This window comes from Salvelinus fontinalis, chromosome 3 (assembly GCF_029448725.1).
Source record: "Salvelinus fontinalis isolate EN_2023a chromosome 3, ASM2944872v1, whole genome shotgun sequence".
Taxonomy (NCBI): Eukaryota; Metazoa; Chordata; class Actinopteri; order Salmoniformes; family Salmonidae; genus Salvelinus; species Salvelinus fontinalis.
Window position 1 is genome coordinate 53,956,612 of NC_074667.1, and position 15,708 is coordinate 53,972,319.

Sequence of the window (15,708 nt, forward strand, 5' to 3'; positions counted from 1 at the left end):
TGTTGGCCATATACCACACCTCCTTGGGCCTTATTGCTTAAATATACTTATGTATAGGAGCAATAAGCTAAGCGAGAAACAATTTATGTCGCCTAAAGCTTTTTAACGACTCAATGGAACTATTTGTAATTGCTTGTTTCACAAAATTAAAAGTGCTTAGACTTGATCTCTGTCTCCTGTTTTGTAGCCAACATGACCTGTGCTTCCGTCATAAAAAAAGCAAGTCTTGGTCATCAGCATTCATTGCCATCAAGAAATCCATATCGCTAATATTTCTGGAATTTTAATGCACTTACAATTTATAGCTTATCAAATGCTGTTACCTAAATTGCTCTTTTTAATCACAAGATAATTTAATGTTGAGGCTGAAATGATGATGGTCATCATCATAGACTTATAAGTCCTGCAGAAGATGACAAACAGGCCTGTATCTGTGCACTTAAAAAATTGAAAAATTACAATATCAGTGTATAGGTGGAATCGCTGTGAGGAGATTTTTGGAGTATAAAGTACCCACTTGCTATGGCAAGATAACATGACTCTCTATAAATAAATAAATTATCAAGTGGCCTTTTATCCTTTCTGCGTCCTGCGTTGGTACACACGGACAAGCACATTTCAGTGCTCTTTGTATACAGATCCCTGCCATTTAAACCAAGTAAGGAAGGACTTCAGATAACAAACGTGAACAACCAGCATTTTATTGCATTTTTAGAAAGCTTAAGTCAGTTACTGAGACTGACTGTACAACAGAACTGTCTGCATCAGACCAGGAATGAGGAGATACACACTGATGATGGAGGTGATGAGCAGAATCTTTAGTTAATCAACAGAAAACTACAGAGTACAGCTTCAACAGAAAACTAACTTAGCTGCTGCATTAAAGCACTGTGACAGCTGCTCTCCTGTACCCTCCTTCCTCTCTCCATCCCTCCTCCAGAAGCATGGGTTAAGAGGGTGATGGTACAACACAGCGGTGAATGACAGTGGGGTGGTCATGATTGATGGAACCGTGGTAAATTAGCATGGCTGCAAGTGTCTTGAGGGGGAATCTAATGCCACCTACACAGAGCACCGCAAAGTCATAAGGTTACTGATATTTCTTGTTTTACAATCAACATATATCAAGGATGAGTACAGAGTCCGATTCACATCCGACTTTTAGCCTTTAACCTTTGTGCTCCACTTAAGTCGGCTACCTGCTGTGCTTGATTTTTACTGATCATCAAAAATAAACATTTCCAAACAGTTGAGATATAGATATTTAGAGGCCAACTAAAAAGCGATATGTATTTCACCTAATGAGGATGTACTGAACATGATGATGACACATCTTTGATAATGTATGTATGGATTCCTCGGGGGAAAAAACAAAGCATTTAACAAATATTCTTTACATCTTGGCACTGCATATTTTTCTTCTTTTTCCTATTTGTTTCATATAAAATATCATTAGATTGACACACCCTTATATTATTACTGACCACTTAACCATTATTTTTCATCTCTGTGACCCTGGAATTAGTCATGCAAGATATCTCCGTCTTGTAGAGGAAATATACCTATCTGCCATTTCTCCGAGCAGTAATGTTTATAGCCACAGAAGGCAGTGGTTAGACCATCAAAAGGAAGTATCAAAAACAGCTTAACACAAGGAAGAAAACAATCTGTACAAAATCCTTAGGTCAATGATAACAGAGAAAAGTCTGTTTTCTATTTTACAGTTTAAAATCCAAAATCTGGGATAATCCCCAACCCTGCCCCGCCCATCTCACACAGATGTCTGCATGTATGACTTTTTAAGCAAGGATTACTAAGTAAAATACATTTGCAGCACAGTTTGCTGTTCCAATACATACAGCAGTTTTCATAGCTATTTTATAGTTCATACAAAGCCGTTGTGATAAAGCAAAAAGAATAACACAAATGCATTTTTGATCTTTGAAAGACACAAGGAAAGAAAATGACAAGAAAAAGACAAGGCTATACTGACATGTACATACACCCTACTGTTGGAAAGCCCATGACCAAACAAATGACAATAGATTGTGGAAAATGGGATCAAATAAAGCTGGGTGATTTCTTCATGAAAAAAGGCCTAAGGTTTGGATTGTGAGACCCTCAAGATAAACAAGGTCTAATTTTATATTCATATACTTTTTTTGGTCTTTTTTACAGAAAAATTATCTCTCTCCAGTTTTAGACTACACATGCAAGACATAGAACAAAGTACAACTGGGTGAAAGTTGTTTTTTCACTTTTCATTGAATTATTCCCTATAGGTTGGAACTGAGGTATGCGTACAGTTTTCGCAGGCTGTTATCTTTAGTAATGTCAAGCTACACATAGTGAGAATGTTCAAATCTCCCCCCTTTACAATACCAAGCAAACCAGCAAAAGACTAGATTTGGATGAGCTCAAGTTGTTCTCACGATCCCAGTCCGGCTGTTACTAACCCATCCCACAGCTGCATGCTAATAGATATTAAATACATTTTCTGAATTGCCCTTTTCATGTGTAATAGTAAATGCATGGTGGAATGTTCAAATAACTGCCATAAAGTACCCTGTACCCAGCTTATTAGTTGACAGGAGTGTTTTTTAATATAAAAAGTAATACGTTGACAGAAACTAAACACAATCATAAAGCCTTACCAATGTTAACAAAGAACAGTAGAATCCCACCAAGATAGCAGGACTCACTCAAAAGTGGCATACAATCATTGGAAAGGATACAAATTCATAAAGAATAAAAAATAAAACAAAATATTTAATCATTGGGTGGTCCAGTTGAAGTATAGAATCCTTTTCACATTGTTCTCTACAAAGCTCTCCTGTCTACTGCTAAATCATTGTCATCCTCATTATGACCATAATCTCCTTTCATCCCCCTAGGTTGCACAGCAATCTGCTGCTGATAGACAGAGTGATGCCGTTTCCTCTCATTGGCCCAAAGAACATGTTCCCCTAATTTGGTCATGTTTGCCTGACTCTCTGCATCTCCCTTTCAGTTGTGGTCACTGCAAAGTCCTGCAGCTACTGCACTCAACAAGAGACTCCTTTGGCTTTAGAGCTAATGACAGTCAGACATCTTGAGGAGCATCCTCTCTAATCAATGTGCAATTGGATTGACACAGCTGAGACTATACTCCATCTTTAGATCCTTTCACAGCCAATGGGAGAGAATGGAGGATATTTGGCCTTATCTGCTATTGCATGAAACAGAGAAAATAGTTTTTACTTTGTAGTTTATCTTTGGTAGTCACAGAACAAGATTTTAGAAAAATCAACAACTAAAAACAAAAGTTACAAACAAAAAAGAATAATAATAAATAAAAAATGCAAAGTGGTTGGTTGCAGTCTTTAAAAGTAATGTTTGTGAGTCTTTGTATGAGCCTGTTTCATATCATAAACCAAACCTACTGTAGGATCAAGCCCATTTGTATTCAGCCTCACAGCTCAACAGCCCCAGCATCAATCCCATCCACCCTATTGCAGGGTCTACATCACTACTCTGACTTAGTCATTGGGTTCTGCTGATGTTGTGGTGTGTGGGTTTCTGGGGGCGTAACATGCCTGCCAATACTGGAATGAAGCAATGATCAGATTTTATTGCCAGTTTTGGGATTATCCCTAAATTAAGAACATGAATATTTCATCTGATGTGTGTAATTATTAATAATCACAAACAAATTTGAGAGCCAACTGGTCATGCATATGGTTAAAAAAAAAAAAACATTGATATCTTCAAGCAAGGCCAAACAATCCTTCCATGACTGAAATTACAGTGTGGAAAACTATACATGTTTAATCTACAATGAGAGTTGTGTTCAGGAATCACAATTAGTTGGTCTAAAATATTATCTTTGTACTGCACACCTGACATTTGATTTTCTTTCTAAAACTGGGAGCTTGCGAATGATCAGAAATTTGGTTGCAGCTAACGCACTGCCCTGAAGGGGTATTTTAAAATATAATTGAATGAGGATAAATCATAACCTGCATGATTTCTCTGTCATTCATTCCCATCTTAAATGAAACTTCATTGATGCGTGGAGAGAGCCTTCATTACGAGTAGTGCATTGTGGATGGACTTGATGAGCTTGGGGGGATGCGATGAGGATGGACTTGATGAGCTTGGGGGGATGCGATGAGGATGGACTACATGTTAGAGGGGTGGCATTCTGAAGCATGTGGAATAAATGACAGAAAAATACTACATGGTATTTGACATTCTGCTTCATGTAAATAAAGAGAGGAAACAACAAGAAAGGAAATGCTAAACATCATTAAGTGCTGACCATACAGAATCTCCACAGCATGAGGTCTGATCAGTTACACAAATCAAATGCAACAACTACAGCAACGAACAATGGAAAATACATAGTTTATATTTTAAACCCCTCACCCTCAAAACACACCAAAAAACATCCCTCCCAACCTAGATGGAAGCAAACCAATGAAATTGTGAAGGCAGTGACCATGAACAAAATCCACACACACACACACACACACACACACACACACACACACACACACACACACACATAGCGTAAATTAAACGTCATTCAATATCTCTTGAGTTTATAGGCATGTGTGTGTGTGTTTGTGTGTGTGAGAGAGAGAGAACCCCTCTGCAGTCCATGCTCAGTGTGGTTGAGTGGGCTGCATGCAATCCATACTGGCTGCACAGTGCAGGTCCAAGTTCATACTGGCTGCACAGTGCAAGTCCAAGTCCATCCTGGATTTGAAGCCAGCACGCTGACCAAGAAGTCATCCGCAGTACCAAACATGTCCATCCAACGCATGTAGAGTAGAAATGACTTTTTTTCTTATTTTCGTTCCATTAAACCAAAAAGTAGATATAAATCAAAAATACTCCCAAGTGGGACGTATTCTCTTTCTTGTGTTTTCACTATGTATTTAATGGCACTAAAAGTCAATTGGAAACATTTGATAGCTGTCATCAGAGGACTGAGACTGCAGTCTTGTATCTGTGTTATCTGTGATGTTGTGGCGTCTCACAGATGACTAAGGTTAGTTCTGCCTCTGGGTGGGGCCCCTGGGGGCCCGACCTTACAGCATGTCATCGTGGCCCTGGTCGTCATCGTAATCTCTGTGGTGATCGAAATCTGGACTGTGGTTGGCCATCGTCACCAGAGAGAGGGGGCCTTCGTGGTCTTCCGGGTCCAGCGGTTCCTCTTTAATGTGATGCCTGCATGGAAACAGAACACAAACAGACAGCGGATGTTCCAGTTAGTTTATCTTTAGTTGGTTAATCCCTTGTTGAACCTTTCATTCCCTCCTCAAAAGAAAATCACAGACATGTATTGATTCAGATTTAAAAGAGAAAGGAGGAACAAAAACAAACGAGTGGCTTGAATGAATCTCTGAGATGGGCCTCTTTTGGCTGGTGTTGATGATAACTTCACCTTCTTTTAAGGTATTCCAATCCCGGGAAACCTGCAGGCTTTATTTTCATAGCAGCCGACAACAGGGTATTCACTTAGAACTGATAAATGAGGAAGATTAACAATGTGCAACGGGGAGAGAAGAGAATGGACTCTGCGGAGGGAGAGAGTGGGCTGTTGTCAGCTTCCTGGTGGCGGTAGATCAGTGACAGCGAGCACTGTGTGTTCCTCTTCCTACTCGTTAACATGCACAACCTGCGAGGCGGGTCTCCAGAGGACGACCCCGAGCCAGCTTCTATCATTAATCAACTTCAAGCAAACACAGCGACCAGACACCGCTATACATGCTTTAAACTCCAAAATTAATGCATATTTTCACCAAGTGTCAATAATGGAAGAAAAGCGCTGGCAGGAAGGCGCGAGAGCAGAGCAGAAAGGCGAGCTCAACACAACACTGTGATAAGAAAGAGAGCCCTTATGAGAATAATAATGCTGTCAGTTGTAAACAAGGCAAAACATGAACCCAGCCCACTGCCGGGGCAAAGGGGGCTCTACAAGATCTGCCAAATTTCTCATTACAGAAACACCGCAGGAATAAAGCGCACGGAAAGGAGGCCCGACTAGTGCAGAGAGGAGGGAAAAAATGAAAACATTATGAGAAGCTGCAGGATATTTCCCATTCTAACCTGTAGTGCCAACCCCGTGCTGTACGGTGTCAGTAGGAGATGCTGAGCCCATTTTGAACAGCGACCAGGGACAAGCATGTTCTCTGTCCCCCCCAGACTCATCTGATTTATTTACGCACAAATGTCTTATGTAATATGCAATCATTTTGATGGAGACATTTCTATGCTAATGAGCTGACACATTTAGTGTAGGTGTGATTATAAAACAGGGGAAAAAGTAAAGTTAGCTTTTCTATTGGTTTCAGATCAAAGTAACTTCACAAGTCACATCGCCTCAGGTCTCAATCCCTGGCTGCAGGGCAAACATGAAATTGTTATTATTATGCTATTGAACTGCATGCTGACTCCACACTCTGCTAATTAGCTGGCTAGGTCTGGATACCTGATTATAGTCAGCCTGTAAAATAGAAAAGCCATGGTTTCCTCTCTGTAGTAAAAGTCTAACTCTGTCTAACACCATGCAGGGCTTTGAGCTAGGCAGCTGGTAAACACATGTAAGGCCTGGGCCACTCCATAGCCAGTCGTTGTCTGTACGCCAGGTGAAGACCTGTGAGACGTTGCGTCTATGAGCTAGGTTTGGTTTGTGTGGGATGAGGATTTAGTGATTCTGTAGCTTGTGTGAGGTGCGTCTCTTGGAGAATGGAGAGGAGAGAGGGAGCTGGCTTTAGAGCAATAGAGGAGCAAGTAAACCTGAACTTTGTTTGAAGGCGTGCTGCTTCATAGAAGATAGAAGAAATGGTGCTTTGCACGAATGCACTGAAGTATTACGCTCTGATGCATTTTTGTTCTTATATAAAGCTTATCCACATAGTCATTGTGGAAATAGCTCAGTATATGGGTTTTATCAGCCTCAAGAGAGGGAGAGAGATGAGGCAGCCTTTGGGCCAGCACACCCATCCTGTCTCTGCCTTTCCTGTTCCAGAGCGATGCCCAAAGCTATGTTCACAGTGATTAGGGATGGCACTTTCCTCCATTTCGCCACAAGCTCATTACTGCACCTTTTTGTTTTCAGGCACAATTTCCCTCTAGCTGAGATATTTCACAGGGCCATCCCTAAATCTAGCAGAGCTGCACATCCGTGGTCTGCCCCACATCTGGAAATGAAGCTGCCTGCCCCATATTATTTTAGGCTTCAAACAACATAGCAGACAGTGCTATACAACAAGTGAATAGGGAACTGCGGTTTCCAGGCAGACCACAGTTTTCCTACATGGGAACCTTGGAATATTTATTCTAGACTAATTATGATTTTTTGTTGTTTTTCTTTCGACGGCTGAGAGGGTTTGAATGTGTTCTAACTCATGTTTCAGTGTGGAGGAGACAACAGCTCTTTCACTTTGTGTTCTGGCATTTTGTGAAATTGGAGGGGTGATTATGGCGGGACTCAGCCGACAGTAGGACCATTTTTTTTACCGTAATAAAGGAGAGTTATAAACTTTGTGTTGAAATAACAAGAGTGCTCCAGTCTTTTCTTCCCGGCCTTGCCTGGCTTTGGAACCTTCTAGAAGGTGGAGTTTCCTTTTTCAGGGAAGGCTGCAGCCACAGTCACGGTTCTGGCCTTTCATTCAACCGCTCCAATGTCATGCTTATTTTATTTAGCATTGTTTCATGTTCCTTAAATATGTTATTTACACGTAATATCCAATTTTAAGGCATTTTTGGTGATATTAAAATGCTAGATCAAAAAATTTGTTTGGGCATCCCGAGTGGCGCAGCGGTCTAAGGTACTGTATTGCAGTACTAGAGGCGTCACTACAGACCCGGGTTTAATCCCGGGCTGTATCACAACCAGCCGTGATCGGGAGTCCCATAGGAAGGCGAGGGTTTGGCCGAGGGGGTTTTACTTGGCTCATCGCGCCTGCAGGCTGACCGCAGTCGTCAGTTGAACTGTGTTTCCTCAGACACATTGGTGCGGCTGGCTTCCGGGTTAAGCGGGCGGGTGTTAAGAAGCATGGTTTGATGGGTCATGTTTCGGAGGACGCATGACTCGACCTTCGCCTCCCGAGCCTGTTGGGGAGTTGCAGCGATGAGACAAGATTGAAATTGGGGAGTAAAAGGGGGTAACAGTTTTTTAAATAATTAAAATAATGTTTGATCAAATCCATTCTGTTTGGGATCTATTTGAATCAGTGGAGACCAGCTGAAAATCTTTCCTTTCCTTCAGTCTTAAACAGATACTGTAAATAGAAAGTAAGGAGCCACTCACATAGCTGGCAAGGGAGACCGTCCTGGGCTGCTGTCACTGCCGTTGCTGTTTCCATGGTCCATCGCTCCAATCATCTCCTCTCGGATGGCATTCGCCAGCGAGTTGAGGGTAGGACTTCCAATGGAAGCAGTAGTGTATAGAGGTATATTGTTTTCTGCCATTGAAGCCTGAAAAGCATGCACAGTGTTAAAACAGTGAAACGGAAGAGAACTGTCAGCACATTTCAGCTTCCCTCCATCCCACCAGCACTACATCCAAAAACAAGGAAGAGTGACCAGGAGTCGGAGGTGGAGACAGTGTTATGTTTACTATTTCCTGCCTTTCTTTCCCCTCACAGTAAAAGGGTACAAGGTAAATAGAGCTTGATACTGAGACAGTATTCATATTTACCTGGAAGGCTGCAGAGAGAGCCGGACCATAGCCCAAGCTGGTCTGGATGTTCTTCACTAAGGCTGGACTTCTGCAGACAACAACTTTAGTTTAGAAAATGCTCGTATTTCTTTTAATAAAATAATGGGAATTTTATCACACAATGAAAAAACACTGACTCATTTAAATTAATTGTTTTCATTGTAAGGAAGACAAGACAAGTTGATGGAAGCAGTTTTTGTAAAAGCATGATGTAAAAAGGAAGAGCTAAACACAGAGGCAGAGCATGCAGGTAGTGGGGGGGGGGGGGGGGGGGGGGGGGGGGGGGGAGCTGGGTCTCAGGAGGCGGGGTGGGCCAGGCAGACGTTCTTACTGTACTAGCAGCTCATCAAAGTTCTCATCAGCTGTGTATTTCTGAGGCCGGCCTCGCTGTATATGGCGGCCGCATTTAAACTCCTCACCATCAACAGTCCAAAAGGACCCAAACTCGTCCTCTACTCTCACAAAGCACTTATGCTGGGAAAGGTTGGTGCGGATGGTACCCTGGGTGGGAGACAAGCAGCAGGGCAGCCAGATGCACATGCAGTGACCACAACACAACAGCACAGAGGACAGACAGACAGATAGACACAGGGACAGACAGACAGACACAGGGACAGACAGACAGATAGACACAGGGACAGACAGACAGACAGACAGACAGACAGACAGACACAGGGACAGACAGACAGACACAGGGACAGACAGACAGACACAGGGACAGACAGACAGACACAGGGACAGACCGATTGACACAGGAACAGACAGACAGATAGACACAGGGACAGACCGATAGACACAGGAACAGACAGACAGATAGACACAGGGACAGACAGACAGACACAGGGACAGACCGATTGACACAGGAACAGACAGACAGATAGACACAGGGACAGACCGATAGACACAGGAACAGACAGACAGATAGACACAGGGACAGACAGACAGACACAGGGACAGACAGACAGACACAGGGACAGACAGACAGACACAGGGACAGACAGAGGGACAAGGGAGGAAAGGGTAAGGATCAAAATGAAAATGAAAACAAGTACAAGCCAATGTGGGTGATGATGCGACACCAGGGGCAGAGTACTGAAAGCATGGGGGATGCTGCACACCAAAGCAAGCAGGGACTTTGGGGGGCATCGTGGCACACAGACAATGAGATGGAGCAGCCTCTTCCCATAGATCCACAACCAGCCAGACACAAGAGTCGGTCAGAGATGGCAGACCTACCCAGTGATCTTTTGTGGCCTTCTCTTTTGGAACTCTAGTTCATCCACTGTCCACACAGCCCCTTTAACGTTTTCTACTCGCACAAAACATTTGTGAAGACTAAGATTATGCCGGACTGCATTCTGCAGTTGGTTTAAAAAAAGAAGGGAGAGAAAAATTCTATCAACACACGAAAATGTCTAATCATTAACATTTCATTTCAGAGAAGAAACATTTAGACAGGCACATACATGATAGAACCTGGACATCATTGTACATTTTTTCAAGTATCAGTGATCTATCGGCAGTAAAGTTTCAAACAAGAAAAACATTGTGGAAATATTTTCCAGTTACTATGGCAATACAGTTTCATTTCAACAACATCCTTTGAAGATATCATTCACAGAGCCTTAAATTATGATGAGCCATTTGAGAAGAGCCACCAAGACCTTGATAACAAAAAAACAGACTGAACAAAGACCGTAATCAAATAAACAAGTCTGTTAGGCTTGTTAGTTTCAGTTATGACTTTACCTACAATTGAACAATAAGGAAGAAGACACATTTCCAAAAGCTTTAGCTGTTGGCTTACATTATAAGCTTTTTCATGAGACAATTTGTAGAGTATGCAGGTTACCTTTTTTAAATTAACCAATCACTGACACATGAGATTAGAACTCTGCCCCTTGTCATCTGAGTACCTTATTGAGTGTTTGTGTGAGGACTAGTGTATACAGTAGGTGTGTGTGTGTGTGTGTGTGTGTGTGTGTGTGTGTGTGTGTGTGTGTGTGTGTGTGTGTGTGTGTGTGTGTGTGTGTGTGTGTGTGTGTGTGCACGCTAATATGCAGGAGTGTGTCACAGTGTAGGATTTTTGTTTATAACTCAAATGTGCCCCTATGGTCGGGCTGTCAGCGGCAGGGGAAACAGGCAGTTAGAGAGCTGAGGGAGGACAGTGAGCCGTGGAGAGGGGCTAGGGGTTCTCACTCACAGCTGCACTGTGGATACGCTACACTACAGGCCCTCCCTGTCTTATGAGGGTAGCCTTCAATGCTTCATCACTCTCTTTTCTCTTACTCCTTCTCTCCTCCTTTTTGTCTGCCCTCTCTTTTTCTCTGGGGTTTGTCTGCCTGTGTGTGGCCCAGTGGAAAAGAAATAAGGTGTTCTCAGTTTTAATTCTGTGGGAGGGTCTCGGCCAGGAGTCCCTGGCAGCACATTGGTGTGTTAAACCGATGCCACCCACCACCAAAAACATCTCCAAATATTAGCTGGGGATTTTTAACAAGAATGCACGTTTTCCCTCATAATTTTTCTGCAAGGCAGCGGACAGTGTTTGTGTTAGGAGTGGCTCTATTTAGATAGAATAAATGTGGCAAGGTTATGAATTGGGTAATGGCTCATTCATTGCATTTAAACTTGATATATTTCACTATCATTTACACTGAACAAAAATATAAAGACAACATGTAAATTGTTGGTCCCATATTTCATGAGCTGAAATATAAGAATCCCTTAAACTTTCCATATGCTCAAAAAGCTTATTTCTCTCAATGTTTGTTTATATCCGTTAGTGAGCATTTCTCCTTTGCCAAGATAATCCATCTACCTGACAGGTGTGGCATATCAAGAAGCTGATTGTGCGTGCTGGGGTCAATAAAAGGCCACTATAAAATGTGCAGTTTTGTGGCAAAACACAATGCAACAGATGTATCAAGTTTTATGGGAGCGTGCAATTGGCATGCTGACTGCAGGAGGTTCCACCAGAGCTGTTTCCAGATCATTTAATGTTCATTTCTCTACCATATACTGCCCCCAACGTCATTTTAGAGAATTAGGCAGTACGTCCAACCGGCCTCACAACTGCAGACCACGTGCAACCACGCAGCCCAGAACATCCACATCCGGCTTCTTCACCTTTGGGATCGTCTGGGGGGTATGGGGGGCGGGGATACTGAGGAGTATTTCTGTCTGTAATAAATCCATTTTGTGGGGAAAAACTCATTCTGATTGGCTGGACCTGGCTCCCCAGTAGGTGGGCCTGCCTCCCAAGTCGGTGGGCCTATGCCCTCCCAGGACCTGTTGCAGCCCTGCCCAGTCATGTGAAATCCATAGATTAGGGTCTAATTTATTTATTTAAATTGACTGATTTCTTTAGATTAACTGTAACTCAGTAAAATCTTTGAAATTGTTGTATCTTGCATTTATATTTTTGTTCTGTGTACATAAAACAAGATAGCTTATTCATTGTAAATGTCCACAGAACGACATTATACAGACACAGGTCCTTTAGCTCTTAGATGGCTAACATTTGTTTGTGTTTGCTTCAAGAAAAGAAAAACAGCAAGAAATTGCTTTGTGTTGTGAATATTGATTTCCTTATACGAACTGTAACTCAGTAAAATATTTGAAATTGTTGCTATATGCATTTATATTTTTGTTCAGTATAATTCCACAAGATCAACACAACAATCCCTGCACTTTATATTAGTCTAAGGTGAAGACTGATTTTACCTTCCATGTTGCGGCGTTGCGCCTGAAATATGCAAACATTCGTGTGAACCAGTTGTAAATTTCATTTAGTGTTAGCTGCTTTTCCGGTGATTCAAGGATACCCTGGAAAAGACCAAGAGACAGAAACAACATTTAACATATTGTTCCCTCTGAAAAACAAATATTATTCACAAGTGGCATGCAGGTTGTGTGTGCTCTCCTGAAAGAACACAGACAGCATGGTCTGCCTGTGTGATTTTGTGCACGATCTGTACCCTCTTGCTTTGTTTATGGAACACTGTCTGGTTCCCATTCAAATTTTGCAATTTGAATATATTTCTTTTGGCAGTGTAAATGGAGGGAAGCGAAAACATTTCTCAGGCAGATTACAGGCCAGCAATTATGCCAGGCTCAGATTAATTCCTGAGATCACAGATTACTGCGAGTCGGCCGATAATTGACTGGCCAACTTAGAACAGGTTCATCCCTACTGTTGTGTGAAATGAATTTCATAATCACATCCACTGTAATGCTTAATCAAAAGTAATTGTTATATATGGCTGTCCCGGGCGCATTCTTCCACTCATTCTTCCACTCATTTGCAGATGGTTAATCTTCCACTGCACGTCTAAATTGTATTTGAAATTTAACAAGGAGGCATAGAGAAAAAATAAGCAGTTTGTGTCTTGGCTGAATATTTATCTGCTGCGTGCCCTGTTAACGACAGAAGCCACTGAAGCAGATTAAAGGCCCTATTCCTTTAAGTGAGAGATTAAATGCATTACAAGTTACCAGCCCAGAGCAGATCGGAGCCAGCCGAGCAGAGGATCCTTACCTGGCGTATTAACGAGGCATACGTGAAGGGAGGTCTGACTTCAGCATTCATGTAGAACTCTTTGTTCTGGACAATATCTGTACAAGGGTAGCAACCACAACATACAGACGGACATAGACAAAAGCCATAGTCAGTAGCTATTATAGACACAACATTTCCATTTGCAGTCTGATAGATGGGGGGGGGGGGGGATATATGGGTCCAGTACCTGGGGAGATTGGCATGTTGTACTTATCAGAGTAACGTCGGCGCATGGGGCCCACACTGTGGTGGAGGCTGTTGGGGGTGATGACGGAGTGGGCCTGGGACAGGGGCGTCAGGGGGGCTGTGGGGGTGGTGGGGGTCTGGGGCAGGCTCAGGGGGGGTGAGGCCTCAGGGGGGGCTGTCTTGGACAGGGTGACGCTGGACACCAGGTTGAGCTGGGAGAGAGAGTAAACAAAACACAACACAGACAGACAGGAGCTTGTTAATTATCCAGTGTCTCAAGACGTCTCATTGGCTAGGCTGATCACAGCTTTAATTATGGGCCACCCTGAGGATGATCCGTGAACGTTCACTAAACGTCCTGTTCATTCTCTCTCCACCTCCTTCTCCATCCGTCACTTCTTTCACCTCCTCCTCATGGATCTCTCTCCTCTCCTCCTCCTTCCCTAACGGCTCAGCTTCCTGCTCTCTGTTTTCCTCCCTTTGTTTGATCTGCTGGCAGATCACACCCACACACTTCAACCAACCCCCTTCCCTCCCCGGGGATGGGCGACTGGCAAGGGTGAGGGGAGATGGGCGGCACTAACAGCCCTGACAAATGACAGTGAGACTCTCACCTCCCGCTGAGCAACCACTAATAAGCCACGTAGAGGAAGCAGACAATCTGGGCTAATTACAAGCTGAAATTGTATTGTAAGGACTCTAATTAGGAGATGCTTATGGAGGTGATGTGATGATTAAATGCTGTATCTAAATGACCCCATCATCAGGGCTATACTGGCTGGCGCAAGATGGCTCCGGAATATTTTGTAGAAGGGGGAGAGAGAGGGTTTGCTGTTCTTTCGAGGGGTGGGGTGTGAAAAGGGAGTGGGAGAGAGATATTAGTAATAATGGCTACAAGGTAAACTAATTAAGCCAAGTGCTCCAAAGGTATACCATGGCTTCCAGCAGATGTGGCTGCTTCTAAAACACTGCCTCCACAGTGGAGCAGCAGTCAAGTGGAAAATTCTAGCCTGACCCTTTGCTCCAGTTATTAATTTGCAAGAATACTAATGACACATATACATATTCCCACAAAATTGTTCTAATTGCTAATTTGCCCGAAGGAGGCCAGTTTCCAAATTAAACACCACTTCAGTCTGCGAGGAAAGAGGGGAGGAAAAAACAGAGAGAGAGTGGGAAGGAGGCGTCACCTCTTTGACAATCATTTGCGGACTTTGCTAACAAATTAATAAAATGTCGAAGCTGTCAATTGCTTTGGAGGTATCAGATGTCAAATTTTTGCTGATAATGGTTGTGGGTGACAGTGGAGATGCAAGGAAGGCGGGGGCTTGAAGGTGAAAGTGAACAGACAGTGTTTAACATCTCACCTCCATCACATGGAGCCTACATGGACACCCAATTACCACAACCCTATTAGCAGTCATTACCATTGAGATGGCCCCATATGATAGACAAGTATATAATAAAGACATCTGGGGACAGCTGCATGGCTGGCACCACTGCTTAATTCATCCTTGACATGGCATTGACTTAACCAGGTTACGGCTAGTGTGATTTTTTAAATGAAATGAAAAATGAAATTTTTGTATTTGTATTCATTTGCATTTCACTTGCTAAAACAAAGGAATTGTGTCTGTTTTTTTTGCATCAATAGAGATAAGTATGCATTTAATGTTAATTTACAATTCTGAGGCCGAAATATGCCTTTTGGCAGAGTTCTACACAAATACATGTAGGATTTTAATTTGATCACCCTGTTATATATAATGTAAAACTTGTAGTGTATTTAAAAAAGCCTCAGAAGTATGTTATTTCTACTTTCAATTTTCAGACTTGATCGACCGCTGAAAAAATGTCCATTAACACATAAATGTATACTGTAAATTCACTACTGTACAAGTGTGTTATTCTAAATCAAGACCCAAATAAATCACACTTGGGTTTATTGTTTTCTGACACAATACTATCAATAGACTGGGCGTCTGACTTATTTTCCTGTTGACTAGCAGTCTTTGTTTCATGTTTCATCCATATTCCCCAGCCATAAACAGTGAGTGGCCCTCAACAATAGGCCAGACAGCCTGGTAATAGCATGGCCTTTGTTTCCCTCACCATTTGGGCTCACTCCAGTGCAGAGACAAAATGAGACTTCACACAGAAATTAATTAAATGGTAATGGGTGATCTAATTATACTGGCTTTGATTCGCCAAGCTGCTAAAGAAAAAATAAACAAACATTCCCTCCTTAATT

General features: G+C 42.5%; 1 protein-coding gene across 7 annotated transcripts in view; it reads right to left on the reverse strand.

Annotated features, from left to right (window-relative positions):
• Nucleotides 1–685: 685 nt before the first annotated feature.
• LOC129851127 (forkhead box protein P1-B-like) overlaps nt 686–15,708 on the reverse strand; it is a 246,278-nt gene continuing 231,255 nt past the window's right edge. For 6 of the 7 annotated variants that reach the window (XM_055917425.1, XM_055917423.1, XM_055917428.1 and 3 more), the window contains 7 exons: nt 13,459–13,669; nt 13,251–13,327; nt 12,437–12,538; nt 9,950–10,071; nt 8,693–8,762; nt 8,303–8,469; nt 686–5,214 (listed from right to left, as the gene is read on the reverse strand). In XM_055917425.1, the coding sequence (XP_055773400.1) occupies nt 5,076–5,214; nt 8,303–8,469; nt 8,693–8,762; nt 9,950–10,071; nt 12,437–12,538; nt 13,251–13,327; nt 13,459–13,669 (888 nt within the window). In that variant the 3' untranslated portion in view covers nt 686–5,075. The remainder of the gene's footprint in view (nt 5,215–8,302; nt 8,470–8,692; nt 8,763–9,949; nt 10,072–12,436; nt 12,539–13,250; nt 13,328–13,458; nt 13,670–15,708) is intronic. The other variant, XM_055917427.1, reaches the window with a different exon arrangement.